General features: G+C 42.6%; 2 protein-coding genes across 2 annotated transcripts in view; one reads left to right on the top strand and one right to left on the bottom strand.

Annotated features, from left to right (window-relative positions):
• Positions 1-411: 411 nt before the first annotated feature.
• fam89a (family with sequence similarity 89 member A) lies at positions 412-6,196 on the bottom strand. The gene is made up of 2 exons (XM_019882667.1): positions 5,728-6,196; positions 412-3,343 (listed from the first exon to the last, which is right to left on the bottom strand). The coding sequence occupies exons 1-2, from the start codon at positions 5,974-5,976 to the stop codon at positions 3,059-3,061; spliced, it is 534 nt and encodes a 177-aa protein (XP_019738226.1). The 5' UTR covers positions 5,977-6,196; the 3' UTR covers positions 412-3,058.
• Positions 6,197-6,509: 313 nt separating this feature from the next.
• LOC109523479 (exostosin-1) overlaps positions 6,510-12,421 on the top strand; it is a 67,965-nt gene continuing 62,053 nt past the window's right edge. The window contains exons 1-4 of the mRNA XM_019882659.1: positions 6,510-6,693; positions 8,371-8,544; positions 9,170-9,310; positions 9,602-9,770. The gene's annotated coding sequence lies outside the window, so the exon portion shown is untranslated. The remainder of the gene's footprint in view (positions 6,694-8,370; positions 8,545-9,169; positions 9,311-9,601; positions 9,771-12,421) is intronic.

A 12,421-nucleotide genomic window follows, 5' to 3' on the forward strand; every position in this document is an offset into this window, starting at 1 on the left:
GTTGCTGCACCATTTGTGTTCCACTATCAGTTAAAGTGTTGTGGCACCATCATCGGAATAAATGTAAAATACCGGCACAACCAATTTCCTTCGAAATAGTAGAGATCCACTTTTATAACAAGGGAAACAAATGCATTGACCCATTTGTGCATGTGCGTGTTGTGCTCATCGGTAGTTAGGAAGCAGAAGCACCTGTTGTGGGAGAGGCTGCCGGTTTCAAAGCCGCCCAAAATGCAGATCGACGCATTGAAATGCACAGCACGCAGCGATGCGTTCAGGGAACGTCGAGAAAAGTAGGCCAGAAGACGCACACGGAGGAGGAGGACCTCCTGCACCCTCATCCTGTATATTCGGGCGTGTTGTGTTTTTCATTTTTCAGCCTTCTGTGGAATAAAATGCTGAAAAAAAATGTGTGGAAACATCTGGAATCCTTTTATTAACTGATATCATCCAGAAACGGAAACACGGGTGTCGTCGTTTACAGAGGAATGACGAGTCGGAAACAACAGCACCCGATGAAAACCTTCATTGTACGATTCACCATGTCGCGATTAGGAAGCGTAATGAACTGGCAAAAAAAAAAAAAAAAAGACATTTTTCAAGAAAAATGCTACAATCCGGAAGCACGGCGTTATGTGCTAAGCTAATGTTAGCAGCGGGAAGATTCGTTTGCGATTTAATGCTTATTTTTTCAAAAGCGTCACTTGTGCGTGGTAGTAAAGCTTACAGGTGCGGAGTATGACTTAAAACCACCCATTCATGATGTCATGGAAATGTTTGAGGCTGTATTGTAAGACTTTTGTGCTACAACATGACAAATGTCAATTTATCGACGGGGCGCTAATATGTTAGCATCGAGTTGCTGGTGTACAATTTCAAGCATTCTGGTGTTGGTTCGGTAGTTGTTGCATTTTCTGTGTTGAAAAGAATATTTAACTTGGAGCAGCCTCAAGATAATTAGACCTACTTGGACCAATGTATGCTACAGAGAGGAGGTAAAACGTCAAGCTAGCGAAGTTTGAGATTCATTTCCAAGCTTGAATCGCCAAAAAGTGGAACAATGTCATTGCTTAACCAAAGCCTCGCGATATACAATACAAGCAATACAATTCGTTAAGACTCAGTTAAGATACACAAAAACAGTTCACAGAGCATAAATAGCATGTAGCATAACGGCTAATAACCACCAATGTGAAAACCGACCGGAGAATGATGACAAAGTGTGTTTTAAAATTTTGCATTGTGTCTTTACAGAGTGAGTACTTTTGCTTCGTTTAAATAATCGGATACGGTCGACGGCTTCCTTTTTTTCCAACACTCGTGAGACATTTCAAAGTGTTAAAATGCTACATTGCCAGTGCGGTTAGCTTTCGCCGGAAGCGTGATTAGCCTGCATCCCGTTTTTAGTCACCACTTGATTCATGAAGGCACTGGTAGTGAAGACATCCAATGACAAGTGTGCATCGTTATTCGGATTTCACTGCTATGACTTGTTGACACATTTATACGGGTGAGACAAAAAAAAACATTCAGTACATTACGATATTAAAGTGTTTTGGATATGATACCGATAAAGCTGCATTTCGATATTCCTTGATCGTTCGCTGTTGTTTTCCAGTCAGTCACTTCATTAGGTACACCAGTGAATACATTTCTCAGAAATTGAAGACAGAGCGACCATTTTGTTGGCCCACGTCAAGTTCTCGAGCAGAGTTACGAGCGCACAAAATTTCCCACATTACCCAAATAAAATTGTGACTTGTGTTGTAGGCACAAATAAATGACGAACGACCAATCGCAATGAAGTTACGTACTTGTATTGGATCAGGTGTAGCTAATGAACCACTGAGTTAACAAAATCTTAGCTCTGCTAATATCGCTCATTAGCATAAGCTAAAGGCACAGCTAACCCTGCGCTACGTTATGGACATTCTTGGAGATTTTTTTTTTTGTACATTTCACAGATGTAGTCATGGTATTGCCAAGTGCCACGCTGTCTTTGGTCATGCGAAATATACAGACATCGATGTTCGAAACGCGACGGTTGGCGACGCAAAGACAAAGAAAAACGCAGTCAAGCACGAGTAGCATCTGCGCCGTCCAATTAAAAGATGACAAAAGAGAACGAACTGACCGTGTGGCGTGAGTGCGACATTCAGATGCTAACTACGAACCCGCAACAATTTTTCATTCTTGTGAGCACTTCAACAAAATTGTGCTGCTGTAGTGGTCCGCGACAGTCTGATCGCTTTCGTCGAAAATATTCGCGGGGTGTTGACGTTGTCGCTAAAACTACATAATCTACTCGGAAATTTCAGAAGGCCACCTCGTAAAATCATTCCTCTCAAATAGATTCAATTCCCGATACCTTCACTGGAATCGTAAATCATAATCCCGGCCTGGTCGAAAAGTATGCAAGTGCCATCCAACCGAAAACTTTTAGCTGGCATTCACAAGCAAACAAAAGTGTGCGAACAAAACGCTTGTTCGGTTTCAATTTTTAGCCCGAATGGTGAACAAAAAGGGCGCCTGGAAAGATCATTCCACAGTTTTGCTCAACAAATTCCATTTCCGATGTCACAGTCCAACGCTTTGCTACGCTCAAACCGTAAGTCTTATTTTTTGCCATTTTCACACAACACTTATAAGCCCCCGTCCCCCCTTATCGTATTATCATCCCTCTCGAGATCGTCACGATCGGTTGGTTAACAAATTCATTCTTGGCCGCAAACTTCTGAAACTTCCAGGGGCGGATATTGTGTGTGTGTGTGTGTGTTTTTTAATATTATATAATAAATAACTTTGTCCATACATTTATATGTAAACCCCACCGGATATAATAAGTGACCGGCTTAAGTTTAGAATAAAAAAAACATCAAACATACAAACAGTATATTCTGATTTTTTTTTTTTTTTTAAGTAAACAAGTCTGATACGACTCCATCGAGTATGATGAAGCTCCAGGCCGGGCCCCTTGCAGCATGAAAGTTTTGACTATAGGGGGCGCCACAAGGGCATCACATTCCCCGGTGCAAAAAAAAATTACCACGTGGCGGCATCAGATGGTGACGCGAAAGGACTCCCAGCTGTCATCTTTGCCGACCCCCGCGTCGTTTTTGCTCGCTTCCTCCGCCCCGATGCCGCCGCTGTCGGGGTGCTCGCCGGTGGGCGTGGCGCCCGGCTCGGCGTAATACTCATCGTCCTCGTCGAAGTAGCCGTTCTCCATCATGCCGAGGCCGGAGGCGGCGCTCAAGTCCTGGCAGCTGCCCTTGTACTCCTGGATGGACTCGTGCAGCGACCAGAGCTGACACAGCAGCGACATGTCCTGTTGACGCAAGCCCACCTGGAGGGCGGCACCCACAAAAACGAAATACTTTGGTTGCTCGATCTTTGCTTTCATACACCCTGTAACCTGATCACATAATTAGTTGTCCACTGGAGTGATCGCTGTCCCTGAAAGGGTTATTTCAAATTTGAAGGCACTACTAAAAACGCTCCGTTGTTTAATTTTACTCTACGGTGAGCTAAACTTGTAATCACGTTTTAGTACAAAGCTAACCAGGAGAGATGCTTAGGACACAAAGCATGACAGCTTTTATTATCCGCTTTAAAAATGTTGTTGCTCAAGTGGAAAAGAAATTTCGGACTTTTAATGCCAGCACAAAAATAAATAAATAAATAAATAAATAAATAAATAAATAAATAAATAAATAAATAAATAAATAAATAAATAAATAAATTTACAGAATTGCCAAACCTAAAAAAAAACCCCAAACAAATTCCAAAAAAAAAAAACAGTACGGCCAAATCTGGGTGATTTAGCAAACTAGCTAGCTTTTTTTCCCGTGTTATATTTGGTCTTCTCTAGACTACTGCTAGCAGGAATATATTTTGTCGCTCATGACATTTTTTAATGCTGGTATAAAAGGGACTTTTTTTGTTGTCATGAGTGGTCACACTTTTTTTGGCATACCCACCAAGCAAATGTTGGATGCGTTAGGTCATGTCGCCATTTAGACCCAAGTAAACCGAGTTCATAACTTGGCACAGTTTATTCAGACCCAACCAGTTTGCCGCGCGGAAAGTTTGCCATATAAATCAGTCGACTCTTTCAAAGTAAATACCGCGCTCTGTTTGTTGAACTAGCGACAGCGCTGCTGTCATCTTGCTTTTGTTTCTACCCGTCTGACGGTGTGAATCAAAAGGGAGCTTTGTTTTCTTGTACTTTTTTTTTTTTAATGACAGGTAATATGACACAGGCTAGCCTGAGCGCCACGTTTCAACGTTACTTTGCCCGCTTGCCATCCAGCCGACAAATGCGCATTGTTTGACCCGAGGTCGACCGTGTTTGCCTGAGTCAACAAATCACCGGCGTGCTAGTCGGGATTTGCTCGAATCGCTATCAGTAAACTGGGGAGTGACCACTCAAGAGTGCGGCCGTGCGCCAAACAGATAAAACCTAAATAAGAATTTTAGCAGCGCTCGTATCCTGCGCCCCTGGCAAAAGAGATGATGTTTTCCATCAAGTGACCGATTGTTGTCGGCGGAACTACCGAAGACGACTTCACGAAAGCCGGTCTTGGCTGCTGATCGGGAAAAACCTGGGCCGCAGGCAAGGAAGCGAAGCGGTGGGGTGTTCTATTCGACATGTCAAGCATTCTATTGTGCGCGATAAAAGCATGCCAGGTCAAGTTGATCATGGTAATTGTACAACAATTGCATATTCAGAAGAGCTCGAGGCTTCACTTGCGTCGACGAATGCCATACGTCATTTAGAAAACATACAAGTTTGAAACTTGTAAACAGACATGAATTTAAATGCTAGCCATCAAGGACTCCTGTTTTCTGCAATAAAAACTCTCTCTGTAACAGTAATTAGGGACCCTCCGTTATGGATATTTTTTGGGATTTGGCAGAATAAAATTCTGTCCAGTTTAAAAAAACAAACAAACAAACAAAGAATGAATCAAGTAACTTTGTTTTTGGTCTCTTAACGCTTACACCAATAAAGATATGTTCCACAAGCAGAACAGTTGTTTTTTTTGTTATTTATTTTTTGTTTAATTTTACAACCTAAACAAATTGGCCGTTCTATTTGTTTATTTATTTACTTATTTATTCATTTGGAGGAGAGGGGGTTGAATGTTCTTACCTTTGTATTATGTTGGAATGCAAAAAAACAAAAACAAAACATAATCGTTTGCCCATTTTAAAGCCAATAATTTAAATCGACCAATTAATCGGTTGGCCCCCAAATATTTTTGACTCACTTTAAATCATGTGTAAATCGAGAGTTGACCAACTATACATTGGCACTTTTAAAAGTTGCATTTTGGCTTGTTTCAGAGAATGAGCTGCACATTAACCACATTTGTCAAACGACTCCAAAATGGACAAATGAAATCAATAATTGTGTTTGGGCTACGTTTAAAAAGCTTTGTGATATAAAAATGTTTCTTGAGGGCGTCTGGCATTTAAATCACTTGGCAGTCACAGAATCACAGAAGACAGTCAGTTGCAGGGGGCTCGAAAGAGATTTGAAAGTTGCCATTTGTTTGGATCGAGGTCGTCAACTGCACACAACGTAGAAGCCGAATTTACCATTCAATGCCACTAATAGCAAAAAAAGATCACGTAAAGCGATGAGAGGGTTGTATAAATAAACAAAGCGCGAGGTGAAATCAAAATACGTGTGATAATCAAGGGAGTCTGCCTCCACAACGTTACCATCTCTTTCCGCAGCAGAGCCAGGGCGGCGTCAAGGTTGGCCGGTTTGCTGGCCAGCAGGCTGTCGGCGTTGTTGCGTCCTCGGCTTAGGTCGTCCTGGATCATCGTCTTCTTCATGTACATGCGCTCCATGTCCCTCCAAGAGCCACCGCTCGAGTTGAGCAAACCGCTCAGGCTCTTGGGCAGCGGCGGCAGCCCGTCGATACACGCCATTCCGCCCGCCGAGCCGTTGGCCGACTTCCCGTTCATGGCGACGTGATTACAACCGAGTCGAAGGTGGCAAATGTCACTTTTATGAATTTCACCGACGGGCGCTTTGTGTTTTAGAGAAGAAAGCTACTGTTAAGTCCTACAAAATAACCTAAGTGCGATAAACTACACGTCGCTCCGACGCGAACAGTGTCGCTAGTCTCTCGTGTTGGCTCCTGCTGCCGACGCCATGTCAAGTCCAACTGGGGGGAAGGAGGAGCACTTCCGGTGTACGCTTCACACGTCAGAACCGTCCAGCAATATACGCACTAGTCAAATAATATGTTAACGTATGTATGTTAGCTATTCTTTCACAGTAAGTAACTTTAATTAGTCAATAAAATGTCCCGCATCCGTGTGATTAACTTTGCGAGGAAATTAAAGTACTTCGGGATTTTATTTTGAAGTCAACTTTTCGGCCTGTTCTTGTTGGTTCCGTTAAAACTGACGCTGCAACAAAAGTCAACTTCCTGTGCTTTTAACATTAACTGCAGAGAAAAAAAAAACGGTTTGAAATTTGTTTTTCTTATTCTTTATAATGTTTTTAAAGGGGCTTGTTGTCAATTGTAAATTCCCAGCACACTTGAACACACCTGATGAGGGTGCGGTTCCGACCAGGTGGTCGCCTTCCTTCTGGACAAGTTTCGGCAAGCAGTTTTGCCGTCATAGTTTTCAAAGAACCACAAAACATTCTCTCGCACAGACTCCAGGAAGAAGGTAAAACAAAGAAGAAAAGACTGCTTCATAAGTTAATAATTCAACTAAAAGGTTCACTCTGACTTCGGGACATTTGCTGGTTTGTCGTACGTTGTTGGCGTACTCTGTCACCGGACTCCTTAAAATATTCGCTTATTTTGTCTGGTTTTATTTTCAAATGTTCAAATTAGCATAAATGAGACTTAAATGATAAAACAAGAATAATTGTTACAATTCGGGGCCTAGGCCGCCTAGTTTGTCCATCACAACATGACAGAATGTTGTCGAAGATGTACATGTGTTCGTCTTATGTGCCTGTGACGCAAGGAAAGCAAAAATGTGACTTGGGTTTGATATTATCACAAATCAGAAAAAAAGATGTTATGTGTTTAATTGACGGCGGCGACAGTTGTTAAACCGAATAAAGGTTGTGAAATTATGGAGCAAAATCTTTGTTGTCCATTGAAGAAGGCTGGACTTGTCGCAAGATGGCGGCATTGCGTCGGTTAAAAAAAAGACTTCACAGGTATAATGACAGACCCAAGTTAATTTTTATTTTTCTGACTTTCTGAAAACGAGACAAAATAATTACGTCTCAAGTTCTACAAAGTATCACTGCATGAAATATCAACTCAACTCAACTGTATTTATAGAGCACTTTCAAACAGCCATCGCTGCAACAGATAACTGTATTTTTCAGATGAGCTTACATATAAGAGACACGGGAGCTTGTGTCAAATTGTGAAAAGCGCAATAAATCTCATTTAAAACACAGAAAAAGAAGAGCTGGTGTTCTTCACCGTCACCTTGACGTTTAAAGTCCTTAAATGTTTTCAGTGTATGCAAATGAGCCCAGTGTGACTGTGGCGTCTCCACTAATTAACACAAGAAATGACATTCCTACATTTCACTGTAAAGGTCATATAAACAATTTAGCAGGTTTTTTTTCACCCCTGGGAGGATTTGTTGTAGCAAACATAACATTTTCCTCCCAGGAACGTCAGCGGATTTCACTCTTGGTTTCCCTTCATGTCGTCCCATGTCAGCCAATTTTGCCATCGCACCCTAGGCTAACTTAGCGCTACCTCAAGTGGAGACACTGAAAATTATCGTTTAGGATGCTAAATATTTGCTTGTCATTTAAACTGAAAATAGAGTATTAAAAATAACTTGGGCTAATCCTGTAAAATCAATAGTATCCTTCTTGGCTTGACATTTTATAGCAAAAAATATGATGTTTAAAGATGATCATCTCGGGGACTGGTCCAGCGCAGGAAAGGACTTAATGGGACCTTTACACTCTAGTGTAACATAGTCAAAATCAATCTGGTTCCTCCATTGCGATAGTGCTGACAAGGAGCATGTACCGTACTCCTATCTTTATTTCTTTCTGACCTCTCACCACTGCTTCCTCAAATTGCGGATCGCCTTCAAAATCAATACCGGTGCTTGTGGTGACGCATGGTAATAATAATAGCCAGAAAAATGTCGTGAATGTTTAAAAATGATGTCTGCTTGAGCGTAGACTGTGCAGAATATTACTGATGACTGTTACCATGTCGGGCCTTCCTGTAGCTAATCAAAAGCAATAGCATTGGTGCGATGACATTTAAACCTCAATACAAGGAACGTGGGGGATGTGTGTCCTCTCTTGATGTGTTTTGTTCAGCTTTAATAATGATGTTTTCTGTCTTTTAGCTTGTAGCCTCTTTGTCGGCGCGGGGGGTATTGCTGATGCTGTAGTCATGGCGATGGAAGCGTCCAAGCGGGTGTCGTCGTGGTCGGTGCAAGATGTGCTGGAGTGGATTGAAAAGTGCTATCCCAGCCTCGTAGGTGTGCTCCACAAGGCTGTGATGAAACATGCCATATCAGGTATTTTCATCAAAAATGTCCCCAAAAAGATATATTTTTTGTTTTATTTTGTGTTATTTAATTTTAGTTTTTGCTGAAAAAAAAATGCGTTTGAAATACGGCACAAATCTGCTGAACAGAAAACCAATATCAAGTGCAAGAACTCATTGTGTATTTTTTTTTCACAAAAATTAACTCACTCAAAACTTTAATCTTCTTGTGGGACAATGTTTTTCCTCCATATCATTCAAAATCCGTTGAAAATATTGGGCCCGCTCGAGTTGTATAGAGCAGTAAAAGACAGTGAGCATAATTAAGCCAAGATTGCCATCTGGTGGTGATTAGTGATATTACAAATTGACACTACAGTTGATCCTGATATACTCGCGATTCAACACACGCAGATTCTCAAAGTCGCTGTTTTTTTTTCTTTCAATATTTGTTTTTTTTTTTCTCCATTTCCCCCCGTTTTTAATGGCAAACCATTTTTGAATGTTAAGCCGTATTTTATTTTATTTTTTTAAGATTTCACTTTGTAAAAATAGTAAATATGAAATTTTCCAGGTTGACATTCCGCAGAAAATTTTGAGATTGAATGGTAAATCACATCTCGGAGGTTATTAGAATGATAAGTTGTGTGGTGTAGGTCGGGCGCTGCTGAGGTTGCGGGAGCACCACCTGCACCTCCTTGGCGTGGACTCGGAGGATCAACAACAGGAGATGTTGCAGGACCTCCTCCTCCTCAGAGTGCAGGAGGAGGTGGGAGAACTGGACGACATATGCTCAGGTGAGCTCGCTTATGAATGAAGGTGCTCAAGGTCCTGGGGACAGGGGTGGGTAACTGTGTGGGCCTTGTTTTTGCCATGTCCCAAATTAGGAAACCTGAAATGGCGAAAATCTTTGTTGCAATCATATCGTCATGGTTATGACATCATGTTCAGTCTTTGCATGTTTCCAGCAATAGTCCTCAAACATGTATCCAGGAATATATTTCAAAAAACAAATATTTGATTTGACCCCCCCCCCCCCGACCCCACCTTTAAGAAAGCAAGTTCTAATTTCCTCTTCTCTTTTGCAGAGTGTTTCCCGGTATAGCAGATGTTCATTTTTAATTCCGGCTCCAGCCCATTCCATCCATTTTTCATCCAGTCACTCCATCCGTCGACTGACAAGGCGGGGGTGACGGACATCTTAGCTGGCGAAGAAGAATCGATGACGAGTGGAAAAGGACATTTCCTGTGCGAAACGTGAGCCTGGCAGATGTTATCAAAATTCTTTGTATTTTTCATCCTTTTGTTACTGTGCGATGAAGTGGGACAACCAAGTGGTCGCAAACATTTACAACATGTCACATTTTTATGAACTGGGGCGGGGCACATGGATTATTTTTTTCATAACGGGATTTGACAAAGGATAAAAATGGCATCTCTTCCTTCCATTTTGACACCTTAATATCATTTTATATCAAACGCTTCACAGCGGAAGTATTAAATGTGAAGGGAGGAGGAGGACATATCATATGGATGAATTAGAGGAGGACGGATGACATTAATGAAGTGTCCCAGTGCAGGGACGCCGATCGATCAGTGTTTGGACCTCGCCAATCATCCGTCAATTTACACTAATTAGACGAGGAGCTTACACAGCATTAATAGATCATATCACTCGTAGGCTGGCCACAGACAGACTGCTGCAAATTTCCAATGAATTTCCAAATAGGACCTCGTGGATGTCTGACTTGAAAAGTTTCTCCATGCAGAGTTATCTAAAGCGGTTCATTTTAGTTGACGTAACCGCAAAGAAGAAGAAGAAGAAGAAGCGAGGAAGGCAATTACGCTCAATTTGATCTCCATTTGGACTTTCTGGGCGAAAAGCGATGATGCTCATTTGTATCAAAGATTCATTTCTTACTCGGACGTACCGAGCGGTCGCAGATTTATTGCACTGCCGCCGGTCCGATCAATAATAACAGCCGCCCCCCCTCCCTCATCGGAATTCCAATAGTGCGGTGAATTACGAGGAAACTAGCATATGACGGGAATGCATTTTTGCCTGTGTGTCCTTTGCTATGCTCTATCTTAGCTCCACTAGAGTATATGTCCGTGTTATAGCTGTCAAATGGCAACATCCAAATAGAAATGCAGGGGTTTCTGTGAAGGACTGGCTATGTCCTACAAGCGACAGCAATTCTCTTATCGCTTTCGTCTCAAAAACTGTTCGAGGAGGCTGCAAAGAGTGCGCCATTAAAAAAGGAGTGTCCTGAATTTTCTGGCAATTACTGGCTGTTTTCCTACACGTGACCAAAATCTCCCCTATGCCTCATGACTGGCAAGTCCAAATGCTACTCATTACAGCAATTTCCCATATTTTTCATTTCTGTCCAGTACTGGCAATGTCCTATATAAGACAGCAATCTCCCATATTCTTGACATCGAAAAGTGCTCATGGAGCTTGGGAAGAGGTCAACAATAATATCAACAAGAGGCTGCAAAGCTTTCTTGGCTGTGTCCTACATGTGACATCACAACAATGTCCCCCCTGTATTATTCATATGAAAACAATAAAACTGCTGGAGGAGACGGAGGAGCCCCACAGCAACATCAAAGGAGAAGTGGCAATTTCTGGCTCGTAGCGACGGTCCCGACACATGACAACAGTCTCCCAACTCTGGGGTGACGAATACAATTCTCAAAATAAAAACGAATGAAGTCAGGCGTGAGTACAGATATCACGTTGATGGCTTTGATGACATGTGAGGGGGGTCACGAATCATTCTCGCCAAGCTAATTCCTCCCTCCTAGGGAATGCGCGAGGCGTCATTCGCGTGGATAAATATGGCATGAATATTTCAGCACGGTTAGGCGGTGAAGCGCAGCCGTGACTATAAATCAACATGCGTGTGCGTCCGTGCCCGTGCGTGCTCACGCGCTATTAAAACATTAACACTGACGGGGCGACAGGCGGCAGCGTACAGGAGGGACTTTTGGATAATTGAAATGCCCCAAAGAAGCCCGGAGACTCTTCTGCTCCTCCAACCCTTCTTCGTGGAGATGAGGTTTACATTAACAAGAACAAAGAGCTGCAGGAACTTGTGGAAGTTATCGGACGCATTGCAAGTGACGAAATGAAAATCAAGTCTTCACATCCTTCTTAAAAGAAGCTGAAGAGATTTCAGGCAACCGCTGGCAGTGCCCGAAACATGACAGTATAAAGTGCGAAGAGATTTCTGGCAAGTACTGGCTGTGCAGCAATCTCCCATAATTCAACTGAAACGTGTTCATGAAGGCTGCAAAGAGGCCTACAGCAACATTATCAAATCGCAAGCTGTGCCCCACAAGTGACGCAATCCGAAGTCGCCACAAGAGGGCGATGTTGAACCTGTGAAGCGGTTGTCATCCGTTTAAATCACAAGTGACGTGAAACTTGGAACCATGCAAAGCGCAATCAGAACTTGAACGAATAAGGCCATAAAGAGAAGTTGATGCAAAAATCCTTCCAGATAGTTGCCTACCTAAGCATCACCTGCAGGAAAGTCGTTAAATGTCTTATTTTTTGCGCCTAAAACAAATGGCACCCACTCTCCCAATCATCGGCTTCATTATCAACATTTAAGTTGATAACATGAGAACGCCAACTCGTTTTGGTCATCATCGAAGTAAGCTGTGCTAACCTGCCAGACACTCTTAAATGCACAGAAATTTTCACGGAGTTTGGTCGGAAGGGCCGTCGTGTATATGAAGTAAAGTCCGACACAAAAACGGTGCAAATTCACTCGCATCGCACCTCCCGTCTCCTTGCACACGTGCTTCGGTGGGGAGGGGGGGGGGCGATGGGGTGGTGGGTGGGTTGGTGATGTTTGCAGCGCCGATCCAAAAGAGTACTCGCGCGCATGTGCGCA

Source organism: Hippocampus comes, unplaced genomic scaffold (genome assembly GCF_001891065.2).
Source record: "Hippocampus comes isolate QL1 unplaced genomic scaffold, H_comes_QL1_v1.1 scaffold5, whole genome shotgun sequence".
NCBI classification, from domain to species: Eukaryota; Metazoa; Chordata; class Actinopteri; order Syngnathiformes; family Syngnathidae; genus Hippocampus; species Hippocampus comes.

Coding starts and splice junctions, on each gene's coding strand:
- fam89a (XM_019882667.1), bottom strand. CDS start 5,976: ATGAACGGGAAGTCGGCCAACGGCTCGGCGGGCGGAATGGCGTGTATC. Junction 3,344..5,727: donor CTCTGCTGCGGAAAGAGATG/GTAACGTTGTGG, acceptor GCCGCCCTCCAG/GTGGGCTTGCGTCAACAGGA.